The sequence below is a fragment of the Phytophthora sojae genome (assembly GCF_000149755.1).
Source record: "Phytophthora sojae unplaced genomic scaffold PHYSOscaffold_12, whole genome shotgun sequence".
Classification (NCBI taxonomy): domain Eukaryota; phylum Oomycota; class Peronosporomycetes; order Peronosporales; family Peronosporaceae; genus Phytophthora; species Phytophthora sojae.
Window position 1 is genome coordinate 722,763 of NW_009258126.1, and position 24,354 is coordinate 747,116.

The 24,354-nt window shown below is 50.5% G+C and overlaps 10 protein-coding genes across 10 annotated transcripts; 5 read left to right on the forward strand and 5 right to left on the reverse strand.

Annotated features, from left to right (window-relative positions):
• Positions 1–3,478: 3,478 nt before the first annotated feature.
• Positions 3,479–3,664, forward strand: PHYSODRAFT_528799 (hypothetical protein; the record flags this gene model as incomplete). The annotated part of the gene is made up of 1 exon (XM_009538655.1): positions 3,479–3,664. A coding segment is annotated over one exon (186 nt), but the record flags the coding sequence as incomplete, so codon positions are not given.
• A 3,326-nt stretch (positions 3,665–6,990) lies between these two features.
• On the reverse strand, positions 6,991–7,239 carry PHYSODRAFT_416462 (hypothetical protein; the record flags this gene model as incomplete). Its single annotated transcript, XM_009538656.1, has 1 exon — positions 6,991–7,239. A coding segment is annotated over one exon (249 nt), but the record flags the coding sequence as incomplete, so codon positions are not given.
• A 479-nt stretch (positions 7,240–7,718) lies between these two features.
• Positions 7,719–8,554, reverse strand: PHYSODRAFT_413408 (hypothetical protein; the record flags this gene model as incomplete). Its single annotated transcript, XM_009538657.1, has 2 exons — positions 7,719–7,928; positions 8,390–8,554. Coding segments are annotated over 2 exons (375 nt in total), but the record flags the coding sequence as incomplete, so codon positions are not given.
• Positions 8,555–8,863: 309 nt separating this feature from the next.
• Positions 8,864–10,061, forward strand: PHYSODRAFT_319267 (hypothetical protein; the record flags this gene model as incomplete). The annotated part of the gene is made up of 5 exons (XM_009538658.1): positions 8,864–8,938; positions 8,979–9,252; positions 9,325–9,523; positions 9,633–9,882; positions 9,930–10,061. The coding sequence occupies 5 exons, from the start codon at positions 8,864–8,866 to the stop codon at positions 10,059–10,061; spliced, it is 930 nt and encodes a 309-aa protein (XP_009536953.1).
• A 54-nt stretch (positions 10,062–10,115) lies between these two features.
• Positions 10,116–10,787, reverse strand: PHYSODRAFT_528383 (hypothetical protein; the record flags this gene model as incomplete). The annotated part of the gene is made up of 2 exons (XM_009538659.1): positions 10,116–10,384; positions 10,598–10,787. 2 exons carry the CDS (start codon positions 10,785–10,787, stop codon positions 10,116–10,118), a joined length of 459 nt encoding a protein of 152 aa, XP_009536954.1.
• Positions 10,788–11,783: 996 nt separating this feature from the next.
• PHYSODRAFT_261032 (hypothetical protein) lies at positions 11,784–12,762 on the forward strand (the record flags this gene model as incomplete). Its single annotated transcript, XM_009538660.1, has 3 exons — positions 11,784–11,977; positions 12,235–12,472; positions 12,535–12,762. The coding sequence occupies 3 exons, from the start codon at positions 11,784–11,786 to the stop codon at positions 12,760–12,762; spliced, it is 660 nt and encodes a 219-aa protein (XP_009536955.1).
• Positions 12,763–18,652: 5,890 nt separating this feature from the next.
• On the forward strand, positions 18,653–19,597 carry PHYSODRAFT_306581 (hypothetical protein; the record flags this gene model as incomplete). Its single annotated transcript, XM_009538661.1, is given in 5 exon segments — positions 18,653–18,736; positions 18,756–18,953; positions 19,015–19,115; positions 19,189–19,291; positions 19,340–19,597. 5 exon segments carry the CDS (start codon positions 18,653–18,655, stop codon positions 19,595–19,597), a joined length of 744 nt encoding a protein of 247 aa, XP_009536956.1.
• Positions 19,598–20,526: 929 nt separating this feature from the next.
• PHYSODRAFT_387892 (hypothetical protein) lies at positions 20,527–20,964 on the reverse strand (the record flags this gene model as incomplete). Its single annotated transcript, XM_009538662.1, has 2 exons — positions 20,527–20,647; positions 20,717–20,964. Coding segments are annotated over 2 exons (369 nt in total), but the record flags the coding sequence as incomplete, so codon positions are not given.
• A 742-nt stretch (positions 20,965–21,706) lies between these two features.
• PHYSODRAFT_288886 (hypothetical protein) lies at positions 21,707–22,395 on the reverse strand (the record flags this gene model as incomplete). The annotated part of the gene is given in 2 exon segments (XM_009538663.1): positions 21,707–22,223; positions 22,238–22,395. A coding segment is annotated over 1 exon segment (190 nt), but the record flags the coding sequence as incomplete, so codon positions are not given.
• Positions 22,396–22,948: 553 nt separating this feature from the next.
• Positions 22,949–24,253, forward strand: PHYSODRAFT_450421 (hypothetical protein; the record flags this gene model as incomplete). The annotated part of the gene is made up of 3 exons (XM_009538664.1): positions 22,949–23,254; positions 23,329–23,406; positions 23,492–24,253. Coding segments are annotated over 3 exons (1,146 nt in total), but the record flags the coding sequence as incomplete, so codon positions are not given.
• Positions 24,254–24,354: the final 101 nt, after the last annotated feature.

The following is a 24,354-nucleotide window of genomic DNA, read 5'->3' on the forward strand; positions in this document are numbered from 1 at the left end:
GGGGGGGGGGGGGGCGATTCCAGTGAACAGTTCGATCCTAACAGGGTTTGGTCATTGACAACTATTCTGGTTTGTTTGGGCAAGTCGCCAACGTTTGCGTAGGTAGTTGAGCGGAAATTCGCTCAGCGGCAATGGCTGTAGGTATGGCAAGACGACATCGACAAAAAGGTGTAATTGGATGATGAATGATGTCGACGCGTGGGAAACCACCAAAATCGATGGAAGTAAGCTTAAAATTTCTCAATTTTTGCGCCACCAAATTAAGGTAATAATGACAGGAGCTAAAATTTGGCTTCAGGTCGTTACGTCATGAAAGCATTCCAGTCGTCCTTGTAGCTATTGTGGCTCGGTGGCAAGGTTGCAGTTTGGGATGCGTACATTCGAGCCTTCAAAGCGGCCTTAGTGGAAGACATAATCAGTGGAGAGAAGGTTGAGCTCTATATATATGCATTAGATTCGCCACAGAGACGCAGAACTTCGTAAAACTCGAGAAGCTATACTAAAACCTTGCTCCCAGTTATACCCTGCCGCCCAATAGATGCCGTCATCCTCGCTACGGGTTCGGTGGTATCTAAAACAGCGATTTGTCAAGCTGATCGTGGTGAACCCCTAGCGGGGTTTCATTAGCAGGTTCGTTGTCAAGATGAAAATCCCGACTGGTCATCTACCGAACTTGCGGACACTATCGTTGGGGTGGGATGGAGTAGTTTCGTCAATCATAGCGCAAAACGGAGTCACTGGGATCGACTGATTCGCCCGTTACTTCGGGCCCTGGACGTGCGATTTGGTTGGCGTGAAGTGGTGTCTTTACGAGTTGTGCGCGGAGAAAGACCTTGGGTTTCTTATCCCAAAACGGGATTACCCAGTTTTATGATAATCGGCATGTGATGTTGGAAGAAACAAAGACAACGTCAAGATTTACCGACGTCTTCGGTATACAGAGAAATAGGAGGGGCAGCGGAAGAGCAAACGCCTACGTGATAACTTACAAATGTCTATAACTCCTATCTATCAATAAGTTTTATACATTTTACAACACTCCACATCAATCCACGTCAGTCAGACGCCTCGCGACTGGTGAAAAGTTTACAGTTACCACACGCTCGCTAGACCTGCATTCGAGGTGAGGGAGATGGAGAAGTATGTATGTTTGGGACCGTTCATCAAGATTGAGTTGGGAGATTGAACCACGGTGGTGTCGCAGATCCGGTAAAACGTGTTGCAAAAATGCCTGAAGGATCTTAGGAGCTGATAGCAGCTGTTGGCATTGAATTAGTCTCGAAACTAGTGTGCTCCACCCATGTAAGAACGTATAATTAGCTCCCCAAACACATTCGCCCAATCGCGAGCCGTCCTACATTTTATGGTACCATCGGCCGACAAAAGTAGTGCAATCCTTGACAAAACTAATGCAATTTTTGGACAAAAGGTTCCATTTGGAGTCTGAAAAAAATGCGCGGTACTACCACTGTAGTTGCACGCCATTCTAGTCAGCGCACGCATTGTACCCCTACTCCGCAATTGAATAGGTTTACGACAAAACTAATACAATTTGTTCCAAACCTTTTGTCCAAAAACTGCATTAGTTTTGTCAACGACGTTTCTTCTTTTGTCGGTCAACGGTATACAAGTCTACGTATAAAAATTGCAACCAGGCGTACCATGCACCCATTGCCAAAGTTTTACGTTGATAGAGCCTATCGCAAAATAATACCGAAGGCTCCAAAAACACTACAGGTAATCGGCGACGAATTTGTGGGTCTTTGACTAGGCCAACGCTCAACAAGGGTTTAAAGAAAAAAGCAAACGAAGAAACCATGCCGAGGTGATATCCTACCTGCCCGCACGGTTGAAGTGCTCCACATCCTCACACTGAATAGCCATTAGCACTCGAGCGGAAAGATGGTCTGTCATTTGTACAGCCTGCAAGGGTTAAAGACGTCACAATCAATCTTTGATGTCGCATCGGGTATCATGCTGGCTGTTTTGTCGTAGCGTGTTACAAGATAAAATTTGAGAATCGAGCCCCAAGCGTTACATAGGCTCTAGAAGCCATACGGAACACTGAAAACAGCAACGCTCCGTCAAAAACGATTGGACAATTCTACGACTTCATTAGATAAACTAACGCTACCAAAACTAACTTTTGTCTCTAGCTTGAAATATTTGTTTCACTTGAGAGTTAGAACGATCCCTTGAGCGTCTTCCCGTAGCTGAGCATTTTTATCCGTCCAGCTTGAGTTCCGACAGCTGCCTTGACTTGCGTAGCTCGTCGAATAATTCCGTCTGGTTCTACATGGCCGCCAACATGCTATGCATGAGTTGGGCTGGATTCGCCATCTTGAACACGTGAAATTTTCGTACTTGCGTATGTACCTTCGAAACTTGAAACCAGTTGGGGCAACCTACTTTTACGCGCACTGACTAAAAGAATGTAAAATAGAAAATCGGTTGAAACTTTAACCTATCATACTTCCTAAAATTGGCTTGTTATGCGTTGTGGTAGGCTCCAGGTCTGTGACGTGTGCAAATCCAATCTGCCCGATGACGCGTCCGCGTCGACGATGTCAAGCTCATGAGGAATACGCTGCAGTTGGAGACCCACGCGACGCTGCACACGAAGCAAATCTGCCTCAGCGTCACCACTTGACGTGTCCAGCGACAACCTAAGGTTTTCGCGTGCTTGAGCAGCACCTTCAAGATGCGGTATGATTTAGTGCTTGAAGAGGTCATTTCTGGCCTTGTCCGCCTCGATGCGATGGCTGACTCTCTGGGGTATAAACATGCCGATCAGCTCCGGTTCCGGTGGGCGGTAGGATTCTAAAGAACCCATGTGTTCAGCCAAGCGGATAGGGTGATAAACGACCCGAGGGTGGTGGGAGAAATAGGACGGATTTTAATATCTACCACAGATGCATTTAGGCAATTTTGAGTAGCCATGGGGACGGTTCAGCACGTGTTTGAGCAATTTTGAGTAATAACGGGGCGGTTCGGGGACGGTTGAGCACGGTTCAATGATGACTCGACGAGAGTTTATGAAGGCGAAGTCCAAGGAGCAAAAAACGAAGCGACGCATGGCGCATGATGTGGTCACAGCCTGTGACTTTGTCCCCCAGTTGAAGAGAGCGATCGCGCTGCTGTGTGTAATATCAGCGGCGCAGAAACAGTTCGAGGGGAGCTCTCGTCCACATCGATGTCCCAAAGAAGTACAACGACATGCCGATGCCTATCGGGGAGTACAGCTTCAACTCAAGTATTTTGGAGGAGCGCTTCGACTTTATGTATGAAGATGCCCAGGCCGTCTCCTACATGCTGGGCCCGCGGTATGGCAACGAACGAATGAAAATTGTGGATTTCATTCCTAGTTGGCACGGATTCGATCCTGAAGATGCTGTGACTGCGGAGATTCTGCGGTACCAGACATTTTTACACAAAGGTTTGAGGGAGCTCGAGGGTGTGACGGGTGACCGGGTGGCCGTTCAGGGGTGGATTGAGCGGCTCCCCACTGCTGCACCAACGAACAACCCGTGGCTCCGCTGCGGAGTGTTCCAGCACGGCAGCCGAGCTGAACTTTTCAACCCACAAGTTTATCCAGTCCACAATGTGCAACCGGTTCAAGGAAGGGAGCGTGGAGAAGTTGGGATTCATCCTCTCCAACGCGTAGAACATGGAAACTGACGAGATCGCGGCATATGACGACTTTGAAGATCTGGCAAAACTAAGCTCTAACGAAGAAGACAGTAAACAAGACAGCGCGTTTAAGTACTACTAGATAGTCAGGATACAGTTCTAAAGAGAAAACGCATTTGCTTCAGATTTTAATATTTTTTACATACTCTACCCAAATTATATTTTATACGAATCAATTGTTGCTGGCGACATAATTAGATCCGAGTAAATATACCCAAAATTCGCTATTTCCCTGAAAGAAACTCATTAAAGTAACAAAATAAACTTAAGCAAAGACTCTTATTACTCGCAAATAAAATGTGTGCTTCGTTTGCACTTTATGGATTTGGCCACTACTGTCAAAAGTAATATTAAATGAAATAGGGTAGTACATATTTAAAAAATGCATTTTAGCCTTCATAGTCGCTTGTACTGCCGTCGCCGTGGCTGGGTAGCTCCAAGGTATTCTCACCGAAATCAGGGCCAAAGTTGTTTAGTTGACATGCAATTTCCGCCTGTTCAGCTTGCGCTCGAGCTTGAAGTCTGGCATACGCCGCCACGTAGCCATTATCTGGCGGGCATTAATATGTGCAATGCACGGCCAGCAAAAGCGCTGGTGCCTGCACTGGAGAGAGTAACGCATTGGTTCGCGACAGATGACACATGTGTCATTGTCTGTCACAGCAGGTTGCTGTTCCACCGGTGCCGTCGCAGGTACCGCTGCAGCAGCAGATGTATCTTGAAGAAGTGTTGGTCTTGTTGCCGCACCTGCTGCTAGTGGCGCCGAGGCGACTTGAAGGCGCCACCGTGAACGGCGGCGGGCATTACGTTGGTTCCGTCTCTCTGCAGTAACTTCTGCAGGAATACGGTTCGTATAGCAGAATTGTCGCGTCAAGCGCCGACGCATGGACGCTGCCTGGGCAAACGTCCTCCCGCATAGTGAGCAGTACTTTACACCTTCCATTGCGAGGTGAGGCGTAGTGTCAATGGACCTTAAATGTATGTAGTTCTGTCTGCTTCTATATATCACACAATATACCCGTGTTGTAATTTTTGTGGGTGGGTGTGTCGTGCAAAATACCCAAAACCCATTTATTCTAAAACCCAACTTAAGAACCCTGGTGGGCGGCGATTCAGTGCTCTCACGATACCCTAGCCACAAGGGCAACACGAAAAATCACAATTGAAGTTAGCTATGGAACCGCCAGTACAGTCTGACTAAGTGCTGGCTAAGATTACAGCCACTTACCGGCAGTAAGCACGTCTCACTAATTAAAGTGAGTTCTCAGTCCATAGACATGAAGATTTGGTAAGGCTAGCGGTAAGGATTCATTCTCCGACTTCCTCGACCACGAACACTCTCCGACACTTCGACCGACCAACACTCACCACAGACCTGTGACATCTGGTAGCACTTGGGCAGAGTGCTTTGCGACCGCTGCGACTGCGCCAACAACAACTGTTAGTGAAGTGGATCCGAGTGGTATTATGTTGTATTAGTAGAGTAAGCCCCAGTGATTTCGCGGTGCTCCTAGAGGCGAGAATAAGACAATTTATTTTTGCGTATTTTCCTTCTATGTGCCTAACCTCATCTCTTTGTGCAGTTTTTTTTAATCTTTTTCATACTAAATGCATGTACAATGTTTCTGATCATCGCATTCAAATAAAGTCCCTCTCTCCCACGCCGAATCACTCTCTCACGGTAAATCCTTACGCGTCGGGGCTGTAATCCTTGTCAGATGATTTGCTGAATCGCTGGCGTGGTAATCCGTGAATCTCGCAATGGATGTATTCGGCTCTGGGCTACCTTGCATCGAGTTCGTGGCGGTAGCAGCTTCTCCCATACATACAGCCTGTCTACCGGAATGCGTTAGCGGCACTGCGGGCATAACAGGTGTTCCAGGCGTGTCTCACCGTGGGCGATCATACTCATCGCTACCGCAGCAAGATCGCCAAGGCCAAGAAGCTCCGTTACCACAGCCACCGCTGCGAACAGCCCCAGGAGAGTGACGCTGACACAAGCAGCGCGACGACGGACGCGCCCCAGGAGCTGGACTGAGAACCAAGCTGCGATGAAGACAGCCGCGTCGCCACCCGTTGAGGACGACTGCACAATTGAGGACGCTATCATGCCCAGCACCTCTGGCCTGCCGAGCAAGGAAGCCAGAGCGATGTGGCGAGTCTTCTTGCTAGAGGCAAGATGCTCTACGGTCACGTGACTGCTACCCGAGAGGGTCAGCAAGTCACAGTGGCATGCATGTTGGAAAAAAACGAAAACAGCACAAAGAGATGATGGTAGGCACATAGTAGAAGACAATACGCAAAAAATCGCCCTGTGCTCGTCTAGGAGCACGGCGAGGCATGCATGTTAGGCTAGCGATAAATATTCACTCTCAAATCTACCAACAGCTCATAATCCCACTCCTAACTATCCTTCACTTGTAGCAGAACTACGAGCACAAAGTAACTGTCAGCAAACGAGGTGGGCTCGATGTTTTCCCCACTAAATCAAGTTCTCTTAGTTTTTACGACCTCGCCTTCTTCTTCTTTTACATCCCTAGGCTCCTACTCACACAGCGACTGGGTTCCCCGGGTATGAGCCTATTCAGCTGGAGTCGCATTACCACGTCAGACCCCGGGAAAGTTCTGAGTTGGTGTACTAAGTAAACCCTAGTGGAAGGCACTCGCCCCGACGTGCCCCACGGCTCGAACGCGCTCTGGGTACCGGGTTCGGAGCTGCGACCGACGGAGGCACTGTACCTCAAGCCCCCTATGTGGTAGAAGCCCAGGGACGGATCGAGCCCAGCCAACGCTCGAAAGAAAGTGTGCGCGACAGGATGTGGTTTTAGGGGCTAAAATGTGGTTGACCATATCTTAGGGGGGGGGGGCGCAATGCCCCCGGGAACCGCCAACGGGATGGTTAACTTTACGTATACCGTATAATACTTCTAGCATCCGACAACTCACCAACCGTCACTTAACTGAAATAACAAAAACTCAGTAGTTTTTCAAACGATGTACAAAACACAAATTTAGTTCATCCGCTAACTAATCGTCGGGCATGGCCTCAAATACGCCCGCTGCGGCCTTCTCAACTACATCTCTGTCGTCTTGCACCTTTCCAAGATGGCGATCAAGCTGCCCCTAACGTAGCAGTGCATCCGCGACAGTAGTAGATGTCTGTAGAACTTTACTTGGTAGAGCGACACTTATTGTCTCTTCCGTAGCAGATGCCTCCTTGAAAATGCAGGAGAATCCGCTCTTCATAACTGCCGGGCTGAGATCTTCCCAGGCTGCAACCACCTACTCAGTCACATCCTTTCGCTTCGGAGCTGCAAGCTTGAACTTAACACCAAGGAGGCGAGGAGCGCTGAGTTGAGCTTGGAGATTCTCCAACCAACGACCCCGTAGACGAGCTTTCAGGGGCCTGTTCCAGCTGATATCGGCGGGCTGGCACACACTCGTGCAGCCCGGAGGCACAGGCACCAGAACTACATTCAGCTCCACCGCACAAGCTTGCACATCCTTTGCCCAGTGTGCAGCCAGATCATCCCAAAGCAGTAATACCGGCCGGTCTGGGTTAGGACGACTAGCAACACGGTAGCGTAAAAATGCCAACGATAGCTCGCCGTCCCACCAGCCTTTGGGGTTACTGTACAGGGTGACATCCAGCCGGTTTTGTAGACCAACGACCTCTTTCCACATGCCGATGCCAAGCCCGTGGCGAATGACTTTGTTCTCCGCTGCCGTATCTTCTTTTTCGGACTTCTTTGCCTTTGCGATCACGAATGGCGCGTAGCGCATGAGTCACTGAGAAGCATTACAGTCCCCTCTCCTTTTCTTTTCCGGTGCAGCGAACCCATACGGTTTTCCCCACGCCCCGAGATTGTCTGCTTCGGCAGGTATTCAAAGAACACAGCAGTCTGGTCTGCGTTATAAACGTGATCGACGTCATTCTTCTTCATTAGCTCGCGGACTTTCTCGCGGAACTCTGCACGAGCAGCGTCGCTATCGGCGGGCGGCTGCTGGTCTTGGCGCATGTGGCGCCGTAGTGAGATCATGTGACGACGCAAATGGCTCTTACGGAATGTCCACGAGGCTTTAAGCGCATCCTTGGACAGCCCTTCACCAGCAGCAATCGCGAGCGCCTTCCGCTGCAGCATGAAGGCCGAGACAGGGGCGCCTTCTGCACGTAGTTCGTCTATCCACGTGACGATCTCGCGCTCCCCATCTGGGGATAGCACAGTCACCGTCAGGCCCTCCGAATAATACATTGAAGTGGAAATACTACTGCAATATTTGTATAGAATTATTTATTTATTTTGCAACCTTGAAAAATATCAATAACAGACCTCGAGTACCGTCAAACATTATTTTGTACCCCCTGCTGTACTATAAATCTCGGTCCCTGCCAGGCGCAGCCACAGAACCAGCCGCAGCTTGTTGTCTTAACACTTTGTAGACCTCCGCATTCCCGCAGGATTGCTTCCTGTTCACCTGAAGACCATTCTTTTCCTCAAGGTGAACCGCCAGCTGTGGGGTGTGAAGACGGTAGCAGACGTAGTGAACGCTACAAAGTGAGATGGAGGCCGTAGTGGTACGATATTGCGCGGTCAACAGAAATAGTGTACGTATCCGTACCAAGAACTTCCCTACAATTAGTTACTTTGTTGATTTACTTAAATTTCATTGCAGTCGAATTGTCGGAGGGCCTGATCACCGTCCCCAAATCCCGGCTGAATTTCAGCTGGTCGCCCTTTGTCGTTTGACTCGCCGCCGCGATCTTAGCCCGCAGTGACTCCCACAAATAGATTGACTTGCGCTTGGTCTCACGTAACTTGCCCTCAACATCAGGAAAGAACTTTGCGAGCGTGTCGTCCATGTTCTTGTGGTCTCAATAGTGGTTTATTGCAGCCAGCTTCACGAAGTAGGGTTCCGAGCTACGCTTGAACTCGTGGTGATGCTTGCCTTTGTCATTAGCAAGGTTTCGAACCGAGCCTTGCCTTCACTTTTGCATCACTGGTCTGAGTGTAAGGGCGAGGGTAGTGCAAACTTAAGAGACATTTCGACGACACATAATCCTTACATAAGACCAAAAGCATTGCGAATGGCTGACATTTAGCCACAAGAAGCCGTCACCAAGCAACGAAGCAGCGTCGGCCGTCACAAGCGTATCAAGGAGTGGGCAAGCGCCATGCAGCTGTCCCAGGCTGACGCGCTGGAGCTCTTAGTGCTACTAGCCGCTCTGAACGAGGCAGAGAGCTGGCTAGTGATGCAGGAAGCTGGTCTTTTTTTTCGACGGACCCGAGCGTCCCTTAATACCAGACGTGCGGCTGGACCTGGGCGCCTATGGCTACGCGAATGCAGTGAAGGATTTTCGGTTCGATGTCCACGGCATCCGGCTACTCGTCCGTCTCTGTGCCATGCCCGACACGGTGTTCACTGAGGCAGGCGACCGCTGCGTTGCCGAGGAAGCGCGCGCTGTCATGTTGTATCGGCTATCCTACCCAAGGCGGCTCCACGATATGAGGGACAAGTTCGGGCGCTCAACGCCAGCGCTCAGTAGGATCTTCCTGTGGACAGGTATGTGCAATTGTTTGCCGTTTATCTGACGTTGCTACTACTGCATGTATCGCTAACCCAGAGTTGTTGTAGTTGAATACGTAGATAATCGCTACAGTGAGCTTATGTACTTCAACCTAAAGCTGGTGACAGCTAAAATGAATGACTACTGTGCGGCTATTCAGCGCCGAAGTCCCGCCCAAGGCATTTTTGCATTTCCCGACGGCACAAAGGTCCCAATTTGCCGCCCATCACCTCGCCAAAGGCGCAAATCGGAAACCTACAACACCAAGTATACAGTGGACACAAGCGTGTCCACTGTTTGCTTTTCCAAGGTAACCGCTACATGTAAACTGATAGTACCTGTTTTAATGCTAACCAATACGGTGTGTTAAATCCAGGGTTGACAGCGGCCGACGGTCTATGTATACATTTTTTGGGCCGTATGAAGGCCGACGCCTCGATACCACGGTATTTGCAGCAAGTGCCCTGCTCAACTTCTTCGGCCGGCACTCTGTATTCGAATGCAAAGCCATTTTCGGCGATCCGGCCTATTCTATCAGCAAGTACGCAGTGACGCGCTTCAAAAGCGTCGTCCAAACGACACATGAGCGCATCTTCAACAAAGAGATGAGCTCAGTTCGCGCGGCGGTTGAATTGAACTTTCGGCGTTTATCGACTACAAATAAAACTTAAAGCTTCGCTTAAGCCCCATAGGTAAGTTTGTTCGTGTAGCTATGCTGATGACGAATTGTCTTTGCTGCTACCAGGGTGGCAACCAGATTAGTAGCTACTTTGAGCTGCAACAACTACAAGAATACTTGCAATAAATGACGGATTCCAAAACTCATTTTATTGCGAATTATCCATCGAATGAAAACGATTTAAGAACGTTTCACTAGCATCTCGAGTAGCTGCATAAAGCACTTTCCCGTCGCTTGGCGGTCTAAACGCTCTTGCTCCCACTGCTGTTTGCGCGCTTCGAGCTCTTTTTCCTTCTGATCACGGAGAAGGTCGACCAACTTGGCGAGCTTGTTCGCCCTGGTCGGACTGCCTGCAGCATCGTCTTGGTCTTCATCGCGCTGGCGCTTTAGTCGCTCCACGGCTAGACGGCGGATTGTCTCGCCTGCGCTCTCGTTCAGAGCATTTGTTTCTTCCTTAATCTTTTTCTTGGCTGCCTTGTCCAGCTTGCTGTCCTCTATTTTGGTAAGAGCTCGTTTAGGAGGACGTCCTTCTCCGTGTGGGCCTCAGTCACCGGAGAGTCTCGCCGACGCACTATTCTTCTTTTAGCCACTGTAGCAATAAAAGCATTACACTGAATTAGCATTGAAAATTAGTTATGAGTTATAGCAGAAAGATTACAAACCTAGCAGCGCATTCATCCGATTCTGGGCCGTCTTGCCAGAAAGGTTCTTTCTCGTGAAGTCCGGTGAAGCTACTAAAGTCGCCGCGAGGGAATTCCACCTCTCCATGACCGTGCCATGCTCTTGCCGATACAGTTCGTCGGCCAGAGCCTCCTCGTCCGAGAAATTCTTGCGCTTTGTTGGCTCCGCCATAGCCACTTTAGCAATGCGGAGATCGCACCGACAAGCCGTTTGCAAGACTCTAACGGATGGTAGAGACAATGGGTGAGGATGGTGACCTGCAATCCATACATTTCCAAGTTCCACCAGAATTTGACCGTACTTAGTCAGAAAAATTGTGTTTTAAACAAATTTATGATGGTAAGGGTAGTGAAAGCGATGTTCGAAACCTCTCTATTTTCGCCGCGCTTACTCCCTGGGTGCTGGCGCGCCAAAAACAACAATGGCGCGCTTCGGACATGATTGCGTTCCAAATATTAGGTACGGTACACACAACAGATTCCTAACTTAGGCTAAGCCTAGGACTGTCGGATGCTAGAAGTGCTCAACAGTAAAGTGCCACTCTTATCAATTGATTTCGTCCTATTGGCTAAAATTCATTTGTCGGATGCAAGATGCTGTCGGATGCTAGAAGTATTATAAGGTATGTAATTTTGACCCAAAGAAAGCAATAAAAATGGACAAGCCGTAATTTATCAAAACGAAATCATCTTTACACTCGTTCTTTTGTAGTGATTTGGTACGTAATATTACGGGTATGACTTTAAAGATGACGAGGTGCTTGTGGTGGATCATATTCCTGCACCGCCCACCTGTTTCATCTGCACAAAAAAAATTGTGGCATCATTCTTGAAGGCCCTCAGTCCTCACGCACTTGTAGCTTTGGGTGCCTTCGTTCTATGAATGCGATCGCTTACGGTGATACACGCTTGGAACACCTGATATGCCCGCCGTGCCGCCAACGCATTCCGGTAGACAGGCTGTATGTGGGAGAAGCTGCTATCGCCACGAGCTCGATGCAAGGTAGCAGAGCCGAACACATCCATTGCGAGACTCGAGGCTTCCAGCGATTTAAGCAAATCATCTGACAGGAATTACAGCCCCGACGCGTAAGGATTTAGCGCGAGAGATATGAACTTTATTGAATATGATATCGGATTTGTCTAAATCCAATTTGCTTTCATTAACATGCAGATCACTACTACCCTGTATACAATTGAGGACGACTGCACAATTCAAGACGCTGTCATGACCAGCACCTCTGGCCTGCTGAGCAAGCAAGCCAGAGCGATGCGGCGATGCGGAGCAAAGGCTCGGGATTGCTTGCTCGAGGCCAGAGGCTCTATCATGTGGTTGCTACCCGAGAGGGTCAGCAAGTCACATTGAACATGCATGTAGGTAAAACACGAAAAGAAATCATAAACATTGAACATGCATTTAGTAGGAAAAACATGAAAACAACAAAAAAGACGAGGGTAGGCACATAGGTAAGAAAAATACGCAAAATTTGCCCTATGCTGGTTTAGGAGTACAGTGAGGCATGCATGTTAGGCTAGCGATAAGGATTCATTCTCAAATCTACCAACTACTCCCTATATCGACACCAACACCGACTTCCTCGGCTTCCGTAACATGTCATTAGCCCTACGATAGCCTCGCAAGCCAATGACCGCGACCTTTCTCGCCTGAACGACTGGAATTTCATCATCTGGAAGACCCGCGTCACAGCTGCTCTCGACAGGAAGCACCTCCTCGGCTTCGCCACTCAAGCCGACTACGCTGGGGACGCGGATGTCAACCTCGGCACAGACGAATATCTCAACCCGGTTCATCATCTGGAGCGTCACGACGTCGTCAAGCGCGGCGCTCCTCATCGAGTGAGTCCTCTGATGGCAGCTCGGATGACTCCTGCGGAGATGACGGCGATGTGGACATGGAGAAAGAAAAACCTCCCGTGGCCCTGTCCTTCACTGCCCAGAAGAAGCAGGAGCTGGGCCGAGCTGAGAAGCTGAAGGCCAAGAGCCAACAGCTGAGCTCCAAGAAGCTGCGCCTTATGGAAGCGAACACCAAGGTGTTCCTGATCAAGACCATCGACGACCAACATGTCCTCACGGTTAAGGAGAAGCCTATAGCGTATGAGATCTATCAGACTCTCTTTAGCAAGTAGGAAGATGCAGTCATCCACGGCGACCCGTACTTCATCAGATCGTATCTGATGGCACTGAAGTACGAGGAAGGAAGTGACCTCACTTCGTTCATCTACGACTTACGACAAACAACCTTGGCAGCACGCCTCACGTCACAGTACCTAAACGAGAGGCTTCAAAACTCAAGCACTTGCCACACAGGTGCTGGGGCGTCAACCAATCCCGCACTTGCAGACTATTGTTGACGCTGTATAACCCACAAAATGAGCACACGTCTGGAAGTGTCTCCTGATCCTGGCACACAATGGACCTGCGTAGTATCTACAATAAGAAGCAAAATCGATTACACGATGCGCAACTTTACGTATATGTATTTTCGGCCAAAACAACGCATCAAACGGTATTTTATCGAAACGTTTACATTCGTTCTAGCGCCCTTATATCAGCACATTTTCCGGGCAAATCGGACCCAAATACCGGTTTTTCGTCCCTCGCCTGTTTGAAGCGGCCCTTTACTATCGGGATGGATCGGACGGTATTACCGAACCACGTATTGCTTTATGTTAGCCGATATACACATCTTGACGGGAAAACCGGTATCTACCGGTAGAGGTGTCCATACAACAGTCTTTTGTCAAAATCTGTCAGACAATGAGCCCATCATCCTGTAAAGAGTCAGACATAGCGTCCGACATTTTCTGAAAAACGAGTCCCCCCCCCCCCCCGCTGTATAAACGGGTGGCGACGATAGCAAATTTCGATTCGCCCAGAAAATGTCAGACAAAAATACAACCGCAATGGGAATACAGTAGCATTGGGGATACCGGTAGTGTACTGTTATGGCTCTGGGCTTGGTCCAAGAGAATAACTATATAGGCCCAAAACACAGTCGCTGTCTGCTGCCGGGCCATTTACCAGAGCTCCGACTGCCGCTTTCGGGCATGACGCGTCAAAACTAGGAAAAAACAGTTTGTTGCGCGTTTCGGTGACGCTGCTGCGGGCTCCCGGAAAAACCACGGACGCACGTTAAGACCACGTCGATTAGGGCCCCTCATCTCCTTCCTTGCATGCAAAAGTCTAGCTGCGAGGGTCTACATCACTTAGCTTGCCACGCTCACCGAAGAGACGCCGATAGATTTGAGCGACGCCGATAGATTTGAGCGACGCCGATAGATTTGAGCGACGCCGCTATTGGCACGCACAGTGCGGCCTATTCAATCTGTTTGAACGTCGGGTGGACGACGAGCAAGACGTTAGCGACGAAGCTGACTAGGGCCCAAGGCACCAGCTAGTTAAGGGTGCGCGTAAATAGTTCCAGCGAGCTCATAGTTTATACAGTGGCTTGCGCGATGGTTGCTCTTATTTATATAGTGTTCATATAGCGGAAATTCCTCGCGTAGCTGAGGACTTCGAACTTTCCAATCGCCCTGTTCGTCATGTCTGGGGATGGGACAATAAAGACAAATAGGGAACGGCTAACCGCCCCTTTATGGACGCAAAATGCATGCATCTTACAAAACAATGAAGTAAACTTCGGGATTTACTGGTGTTCCGTGAGAAAGACGCTGCCCTAAAACTCCGCTGAACTACAGCGTTGCAGTGGACCCAGGGGCGTAACTAGGCCTGATTAGGGGAGGGGGCGTGCCCCCCCCCCCCCCCGGATTGGCGGAAGACAATTTAACTAAGTGCTTACGTGTATTAATGCATTAAATGTGAATGCGGCGCTCGGTGATGGTGCCAAATCGATCAATTGCATCATCTCTGTTGATGGCCCCAGATAAGTCGCGCTCAATTGAAAGTAGCAAGAGATCCGACATCAATTCATCGCCCAGCGTAGTTCGTAGTCTTGTCTTCACCCGCTTCATTGTAGAAAATGAGCGTTCGGTGCTTGCAGTCGACACAGGCAGAACACACGAGCTGTGGCAACCGATACAAGATCGGGAAAACCCTCATGTCTGTAGCCACCATCGCTGCACTCAAGTCACCCAACGACTTGAGCCTTTGAAGCGATGATCACGTCGAGCGATAGCACCAAAGTGGACAGCTTGATCAAACACCGCTTGGAACTGCCTATTGAAGTCGTTGGGGTAATAGTACATTGCAATGCGTCTGATATCGTTGAGATTCCAAATGAAAAATTGTTTTTGGGGCTTAGACCACCGCACAGCTCCATAAGACCAAGAACATCTACACCAAATCGACTTTTTAGCTCCTGAAGAATGCTTTTTACAACCGGCAAGTACACATCTTCGTAGAAATGTTGTTCTTGGGTTTGCTGAGTATCGTTGTCTGCACCAGGGACACCACGTTTCCCTTTGCCTCGGTGTCGCGATCCTCGCCGAAACCACGGCGCCTTCATTGCAGGCACCAACATCCCCCCACTAGCCGGCAGTGTGCTACAGAAACCAACACACCTAATCCATACAGCAGTGAAACTGTTTTCAGCCTCACTGCGCATAGGCGTATCAATCATTTACTGGAGCTCTTCTTGAATTCGCATCGCTAACAATGCAGCAGAGGCGACGTCCATATCATTTTTTTGCAGATATTGCGATAGCACGTTAAGTTTCTTGAGCACAGTAATGAGAACTTCTACATGAAAAACGAATTGAAAAGTCCACATTTTGTCGAGAGTTCCAGCAGCATCAGCTCGCTTTTGAGGATCGACAGCATCACTAGCTACCGTTCGAAGCACGTTAGTGATCGGCATCCATATCGATCTAACGCGAATTAGGGCCCTCACACGACAATTCCATGGCGTAGTACTAAGCGCCTCTGTGTTCATAGGCTGATTCAGCCCCTGGCCAGTCGCCAGAGCGCCCTCTCTCAGTAGTTTTTCCTTCTCGTCACGCGCTGTGTCCATTAACGTACCATTCTGTTTGCAAGAGGCACCACACGTAGTATGAATGTTTTGCACAACATCAAAACATTCTACCACCGAACCATTTTTTTTGGCTGCACACACAATGGCCAGGTTCAACCTGTGTGCGAAGCAGTGCACGTAATATGCGTATGGACATTCTCCCCCCACTCTCGCTTGGAGTCCTGTGTAGTCCCCCGACATATTAGCTGCCCCTTCGTATCCTTGGCCGCGTAGATTGAGCACTGGGATGTTTCATGCTGTAAGCTGGTTCATGAGGCCGTCGAAAAGATCAGCAGCTCCCGTTGACCGAACATGAACTACCCCAAAGAATCGCCCCAGAATTCGTCCCGTGCGAGAGCACACAAAGCGCACCACTATTGACATAAATTATGTCTTGCCTTCGCAGCTGGCCTCGTCAACCAACACGGAAAAGTACTTGCCAGCCATCTCGTTGTCAATAATATTTTCACGGACCTAGTCCGCTGCGCATTGCACGAACTGCTGCTGCACTAATGGAGTCGTGTACTGGGCGATGCGCGGTGCAGAAGACATTCCGCTCGAGAAATCAGTAACTTTCTCCATCATAAAGCCAACCATCTCCAAAAAGTTGCCTTTATTTGATGACATATCCTAATGCATACAGCAAACAAGCAAAACAAATTGATAACAGAAGCATAAAAAATTAGGTTTTTGTCATGCATAACTTACTGCCTCAGAATGCCCACGGAATGGTATTCCTTGTCTAGCGAGAAAAAGGCAAACATCAAATACCATGCCAAGCCGCATGCGGTTTTGGGCTCGTTGCGTTCTATCGGCGCGGGCAAGGGATAACTCGATGTCGTGCCTTGCTGTAAGCAACTCTACATAAGCTGCATGTGCACTGTCGTGCTTCGAAAATGATTCACCCATGTGCGCCGCGAATCCATCCTTACTGCACGCTTTTTTCCAATTGCTGAACCCTTGTGACGGCGTTGTGTACACATTAGTCTGTTTGTCCGCGAGCATGACCTCACGACTCAGGTAACACCATAGACAATAAGCTGCATCCGTGCTCACAGAGTACTCTAACCACGGATACTTTTCGTACCAAGACGACTGAAAAGAGCGCATCTTGCTGCCGAACTTACGGGCGGGGTATTGGCTCAAGCAAGGCTGATGGGTCCCCAATCGAGCGTACGTACGAAGCACTGCGTTACGGAGAACCGGGTCGTAGAATAGCTGGTCTATTAGGAACAAGTTCGGGGGGTGATCAGCAGGATCGGTGCGCACGAAGTCGCTGGGACTGCTGTGGTGTGGTAATTCCACTAAAATCCTCCTCTACCAAAAGGTATTAGAGACACCAACAACACGCTAACCCGCAAAGGTAAGCGCTTATTGGATCAAAACCTGAAGACCAGGAACGATCCCTTACACCGGGTCGGTTGCAAGCGCCTCTGTGCACCTTAGGTTGTCTTCGGTCAACCCAAAAACCTGTACCACTAGCCACGAGCTAAGGCTAGGATACTATGTAGCGCTTTCGCGCAACCCCACTGCGGTCCCTCAGAAAGGAAGGGTACCGGCGTGTTAGGCCTTATACAGGGGGACCAAGGTAAAACCTCGGTAGGTAGACTAATACACTCAGGGATACTCTAATCCCACAAATATATACCGAACGATACTCTAATACCGTTCCTGCCTCTCCGGCCACGCCAACTCTTGGCGCTGCCAAGGAAACTCTCGGTCAATGCACGATAAGCTACCCGACAGGCATCCACACGCAGTCGAGCGTGTCCAGGCACTACAATAAGCTAGCTACACTTACCGAAGTCGGACTTGAACCTTGTTGGCTTTCGGGGAAGACTGTCTTTTTATTACCGAGTTTTCTGAGGCCCTGGGGGCCTCGTTCTGGCCATCCTATGATGAGTCCTATGTCCTTATACAAATATCTAGTGTGAACGATCGCAATAAGGCGATTCCGGACACAACAAATGACGACCGCGGCTACACTAATAAGTGCGGCCGGAGTACGTAACTAATTGCATCTGTACCTAAAAGTGGGTACCATGAAGCCTCGTTCGGGGTTCTATTAGGACCCGACGAGGCTTCGGCCACTGCCTGTCACTCTACCGAGGATAATGTCATCATCCAATCAGAAGCAGCCATCTCCGTCTCTCGCTTGACCTCGCCTTGATCGCCCCTTGATTGAACTTGATTGTCGGGCTGGCGGGTCAACAGCGTTGGAAACTGCCACTTTCCAATACCCCACTGCACTCTCGAGGATCCAGCGGTACTTCGTTCAACTGACACCATGCCGCCGTTCCATTCTTTTGTTGCTCTAGACCATTCTTTGTAGCAACATCGTGTTGTTGGACAGCATGTTGCTTAGGTATGGTCTGCTCGCTGCTGATGTCGGGCTCACTACGCTCAAAGAACGCGGTGATACTCACCGCCTTGAGCCGTTTAGGCCCCATGAAGCCTAGAGGTGAATGCGCGATAGTGGCGCTTAACGCAGTGAAGCGCTGCTTCAACTAAATTTGAAGTCTACTTTCGAAACCCTAGCCCCGTGCCCCCCCCCCAGAAAAAAGGTCTAGTTACGCCCCTGAGTGGACCGATAGAGTGCATACATCATGAACCGACATTGCAGCCGCTTGAGGCCGGTCAAGTGTAGGCAGGCTGCTGCGAGAAACTTGCTGCAGAAGAGGCACAAACCATTAGCTTGGTGCGAGCTATTATTCGTCGCTTACAGGCGAAGCCTACTTACGATAAGTGCCGATAAGTGCCGCTTAGTCTTCGCTCGCGGCATTAAGCCTTCTAATCACCGAGGGTTTCTCTAATTTTATATCGTGATTTGCTATGTCTGCCAATTAGGGATAAAAGTTTTTTATGTAGGTTTTGGAAGGCGCCCGGGGTAGGGCAGATTAAACTGTTGCTAAACCTTGTTATTAAACTTGAATTGTTTGATGAGACCAAAAAGTGGTCTCATCAAACAATTCGTTTAATCATCGTTTATCGGGGGTTATCAGCCCCTCAACTTGCAACCGCATCAAAAAGACACTTGTGTTCACTATATGATCAAAGCAAACCCCCATGTAGCAAAGATTTTTAAAAATTGGATCTTCAAGGGAAGCTGCCCACTTTCGCGCGCAGACGCTGTGTGTTTCGCGCCTCCAGCTTTCATTTGAAGATTTACCTGGTCGTGCTCAAGCCGATCAAGCTGAGGCCCACCCAGTCCGCGCACGTTGGTACGCCTCTAATATAGATATAATGATGAGGTGCTGCTGGACTGATTTTTGCTTCGTTATGACAGCTCGAGGAGCGTTGCGAGGCTCCGACAGCGATATCACGCCCACGCAGTGGCAGCCAATCCCTGTAAGTTCGTGGCTGGCGTATCATGAGCTGCTTTGTCATTGCTGAGCTGTGCGATCTGTAGGAATATCTTTGGCCGGAATCTGCTCGAAAACGCCTAGCAGCTTCGCGAGAAGCATATCGCAACTTTGTACAAGCCCGAACCGATCGCCAGCAACATCGCACGTTTGTTCAAAACCCTTATCTGTGTTTGATGTTATCGGCGGGTGTCTTACTTCTACATAATGGTTTTTTGTAGAGATGACAGCGAGCGAAAGGCTGAAACTGCAGAGACTCGTAGGCTCGCAGAGCGCGAGGAGCGCTTGGCAGCTGAAAAGGTCGAGCGAGATGAACGCGAACAAGTGCGTCGAGCGGATGCTGAAGCAGCCGAGAAGTGACGCCGAATCGAGGGCGAAGAGCATGAACGTGTTCGGCGTGCTGATGCTGCTGTACTCGAAGCTCGACGCCAGGAGGAACTGCGAGAAGCTCGAGAGGCCCTACGACGCATCGAAGCAGTTCGAGATGCCAGGTTCGAACAAGAGCGGGAGGAGAACAGCCGTCGCTACGAAGAGCGTCTAGCGCACGATCGTGAGGAAGCTCGACAGCGCCACGACCAAATGATGCTGTTCGTGGTGAAGATGGGGGGGAGTAAGAGCGGCTTGGGGTGAATTACTTGTAGCAGATCGATTGAAGCGTAGCAAACAATACATTTATGCATTATCTTCTCTCCAGTGCACTAACGTAGTTCGAATCTGGCTTATCTCAAGAGTTCGCACCCTGTAGGTCGACAGGCGAAACAAATTGTCGAGCCTCTGCTTACGCTTGCCTACATCGTAAGGTAGCGGGTGCAACAAGCGATGGTATACTTTCTCGATAGATCCCATGACCCACTCAGCAGGTTCGCGCACTGAGGTGATAGCAGCAGACATGCGTTGTGCTGCAGGACGCACGGACGGAATAAGCCTCCCCAAATCGCCCTCTTTTAGCGGCGTTAAGATTCTCCCGATCATGTCGTCGCCACACGGGAAAGCGCTGTCCGAGACGACACCATAACGAGGGTCGGGGTTCAACTCGGCATCCAGGAGTTTCTGGCGAAACTGGAGGCTGGTGTCAGAGTCGCTCCAACTCCCTGGCAGTTATGTTTGCACCACACGATCAAGCCGTCCGCCCCGAAGCACAGCGTGCCCGTCACGAAAAACGCATGCAGCCAACCGTTGTAATGCACATTTTGAATGTCTGGGGGGGGGGGGGGCTCAAGAACCTAGCACCATAACCACAATACAGAGCATCCTATCTCGCGTTAGTTACTGGCCGATTCATACCCGCTCTCAAACAAGCAAAACCAAATACGTACGCGATAATTCTTACCATCGAGAAAGCCCCACGTAAACGGCATCATGGGTTCCCGAGCTGCAGTAAGTCGAGCTAATGCCTTCTGGCGGGCCAAAGTAGGCGACACGATTCTTGCTGGGGAAAACCCTGCTAGAGCCCGCCCCATAGCATCCTCAGCGGCATTCAGAACACGACTGAGAGTAGCATGAGGGACTCCGAAGTACCCGCACAGCGTTTTGTACGCCATCGATTCCACGTAGAAGGCCACTAAGACACCCAGCACCTGGTGGTGATTCTGAAGCTTTCTTGGCCTCCCTCCTTTGGGGTTGTATCCCGGGATATCGTAGAGCATGCTGAATCGCTCTAGCAGGCGCATGAACGAACGCCTATGACACATAGCAAACAATACAAAAGGTTAGGCCTAGAGCGCTAAATACGAGCACAAGATAGCGCACCGGCAGAGGCTGGTGATCTTTATGAAATTCTTATCGCTGCCGAACCACCAGATATACATCCAGGGGGCTAGCCGTGGAGCTGGTAGACAGGAAGCGGTCACGTAGTGTCGGATACGGACCATGCGAGCGTGTTCGGCGCGTTTCCTCTCCTCACCAAGGCGCCGTCGCAGATCTTTGACAGCATCCAGCATTCGTTGACGGGTCTCCGACATCATGCACAACACCACCAGCTGCCTGGGGTCAGTCATGTGGACGCGGTGTCGGCGCACAGGGAGGCGTCGACGTTCTGCCGAGTGTGTGGAAGGGGGAGAATCCTGGAAGTGATTGACGTGTTGCTCAACGAGAGTTCGCGGCTTTTCGTATCGAAAGATATCGAGATTATTTTGAGATATTTGTCCAGATCTAATGTGCCTCATTTCTGTGTCATACAATCTCCCATATAGTTTTAAGAGCCTGTTCGCTACGTAGCTGGAGATGGAGACGAAAACCAAAAGTGTGACCGGATTGGTCAAAAGTAGGTAGCACACAACAAGACAACTAGAGATGGCACTGTGAATTCGTCTCCAGCTCTTTGAGGTGGAGAGGGGCGGATCTACCTAGAGATTTACAGGGCCAGGCACAACATGGGAGACGAAGATGCAATTGTCCTCGCTGCGTGCTCCGCCGTGGCACAGGCTGTGGCTTTGTGCGCAGACAGTTGCGAACCAGGACCTCCTGCAGTAGAGCTCTGGCTGAGCTCCAGTGCAGCCTCGTCCTCCAGCAGTTCAGTGCTTGTTGCATCACTAGAGAAAAGCGCGTCCGCATTCATGCCTTCTAAGTCCCCCCCACACGTCACGCATAGCCTCGTAGCACACGGGCTCCTTCAGCGGCTTCTCGGTGGCGGTACCGGTAGCCTCCAGAGCAACACGGTACGCGGTGTACTGCTTGTGCATATGCTTCAGCTACAATAGGATTAAAATGACGTGAACTCGGTTAGCATTAACAAGTTCCTGTCATCATACACACCTTTGGCTTGCACTGCCCTGCATCAACTTCAAGCCCTCCGAGGCGGAATGTTTCGGCAGCAAGCATTTTCCATGCCGCAGTAAGCCGCTTGGGGCTCCTCGTTCCCTGAAACCAACCTCTCAAGGTATCGTAGCGAAGCCGCAACAGCACATCGGCCGCTCTCGGTGTCCAGGCAAACGACGGCTTGACGTTAGAAGCTCCTTTCAGACGAGACTTGCCTCGGCCCTGTGCTGCTTGCGGTGCGGCCGAGGCTTGCAGACGCTCGAGCATGCGAGATGGAGCGGGAGTAGGCTCTGGCGTAGCAGACATCGCCACTGATACTTGAGCTAGCGGAACAAATGTGGACGCAGTCTCGGCGCCTTCTAGCAGCAGACCTTCATCACCGGCAGATGGTGTCAGCGAGACGAGGGGCTCGGACGCTGGCGTTTCGTCATGACGTGCGGGGGGCGCAGGAACCGAAGAGCCTTGAGCAGCGGCATGTGCCGCACGCGTGGCCGCACTGGTGAGGCGAGTCGGCATTTTCTCAAGTGGGGAGGAGAGCCATCCCATATCTGTCCTGTGATTGGCTTAAAATTTGTCTGGAGATGGATACATAGCGAACGAGCTGTAGGTGGAGATCAAGCACCATCTCCATCTCTAGTACAACGCGAACAGGCTCTAATGAACGGGACACATTGAGTCGACCAGACTAACCGTTTACAGACAACGACCGATAAATACGGCAACGCAAAACCCGGCACACATATGTTGTACTTTTTACAATAAGTAATTCAGATAGCCAATCAGCTTCGAGAGTTACACTTGACATTTGTATTCCATATGGTTTTAAGTACTTTCTCTAAATTTGTGTGTACTTTATGCTCCGTTACGTGTATTTTATGTCATTGCCTTGTACAATCTCTATCGTTCCCGACAGAGAATTCTGGCACATTTACTATGGAGGATGTCATTCAGTTATGCCGGATTTATCCGTCGTTGTCTGTAATGCAGGTTTTGGACGTCGGAATTTTGACCGAAAATTTAATGCGGATAAAACTTATAAATCTGTGATTTAAGGGGGCATCAAACCGAGGTTTTGGAAGGCGTCCAATTGTCCGACTATTTCCGTCTAAGAATCATTTATGCATCTCAGAGATGCGCTGTGCAGGCCTCCTCCGTCGTTTCCAGAGCCTCGCGAGGGCGCCGTCGAAGCCCAACCCCCGTCTCGCTCCTGTGTCGCTCCCGCGAGCGCGCAGATTCGCGAGCTCCTCCGACGGCTTCCGGTGCCAGAGCTGCGGGCAGAGGTTCGCCAAGTGGCAGGGCCAGTGCTCGTCCTGCTCGCAGTGGGGCTCCGTGGTCTCTGCCAAGCCGGCCGAGCCGCAGTTCCGCCAGTCGAACGCCGCGTCCTTCAGTCAAGGCAAGACAAAGCGCGCAGTGGCGTGGTCCAGGACAGGGAATGACGTCTTCGAGGAGGACGCCCCACACGCTCTACGCATGAACGAGGTCGAGTTGGATACGTTCGTAGAGCGGATCGAGCTGCCTGAACGCGAGCTGGTAGGGCGGCGAGCTGTGGACTATTCTACGGCACAGTGACACTTTACTGACTGCAGGTTTCGTTGTATCGGTAGAACTGGGTGTTGGGTGGAGGCTTAGTGGCCGGATCGTTGACGCTGGTGGCAGGAAACCCAGGTGTTGGCAAGAGCACGGTACGACCGGTGCATTGAGTGCTATCCTACGGTGGCTGTGGATCTTTGGTGCCAATCTTGACAATCTCTACAGCTTGCCCTGCAGATGGCGAACATGCTGGCACACGGGCCTGCGATGCGTGAACGTGGGGTGCTGTACGTCTCAGGCGAGGAGAGCGTGCTGCAAGTGCGCATGCGTGCCGAACGCCTCGGGTCGGTCAGCGACAGTCTCTTTGTGGCCAGTGAGACCAACCTTGACGCGGTTTTCCAGTTGCTGGAAGGAGGAAACGGACGAGGTGGTGGTGAGGACGACTACCATGGCTTTGGTGCAATCGTAGTGGACTCGATTCAAACGGTATACGCAGCAGACATACCCTCTCCGGCAGGCAACGTGAATCAAGTGAAGGAGTGCACGCTGCGCCTGCTGCGGCTGGCCAAGTCGCGCAACGTGCCTGTGATCCTCATCGGCCACGTGACCAAAAGTGGCGATATCGCTGGCCCAAAGGTGCTCGAGCACATCGTCGACACGGTGGTGCATCTGGAAGGCGACCCGCAAAGTGCGAGGCGGTTCCTACGCTGCCAGAAGAATCGCTTCGGCAACACCAGCGAAGTCGGCGTCTTCAACATGACTGACGAAGGCCTTCAGCCGCTGCCGAACCCTCTCATGGCGTTTGTGTCATCACTCGAAGATGATGACGATGATAATCCTGGCGACAGTGAAGAGGCCGGGATCGAGCCGCTGGACGGATGCTCCGTCACGATTGCTATGGAAGGCAAGCGCCCGATCCCCCTTGAAATCCAGGCTCTGGCCAACCCAACGCAGTACAGCATGGACACTGCGCGCGGTGGAAGTCAGTCGTACTCACGTGTACGGGGCGTTGGAGTGGCGTTCGACAAGTTGCTGCTGCTCTTCGCTGTACTGGAGAAGCGAGCGAGGGTTTCGTGCCGCAACCAAAGCGTGTTCGTGAA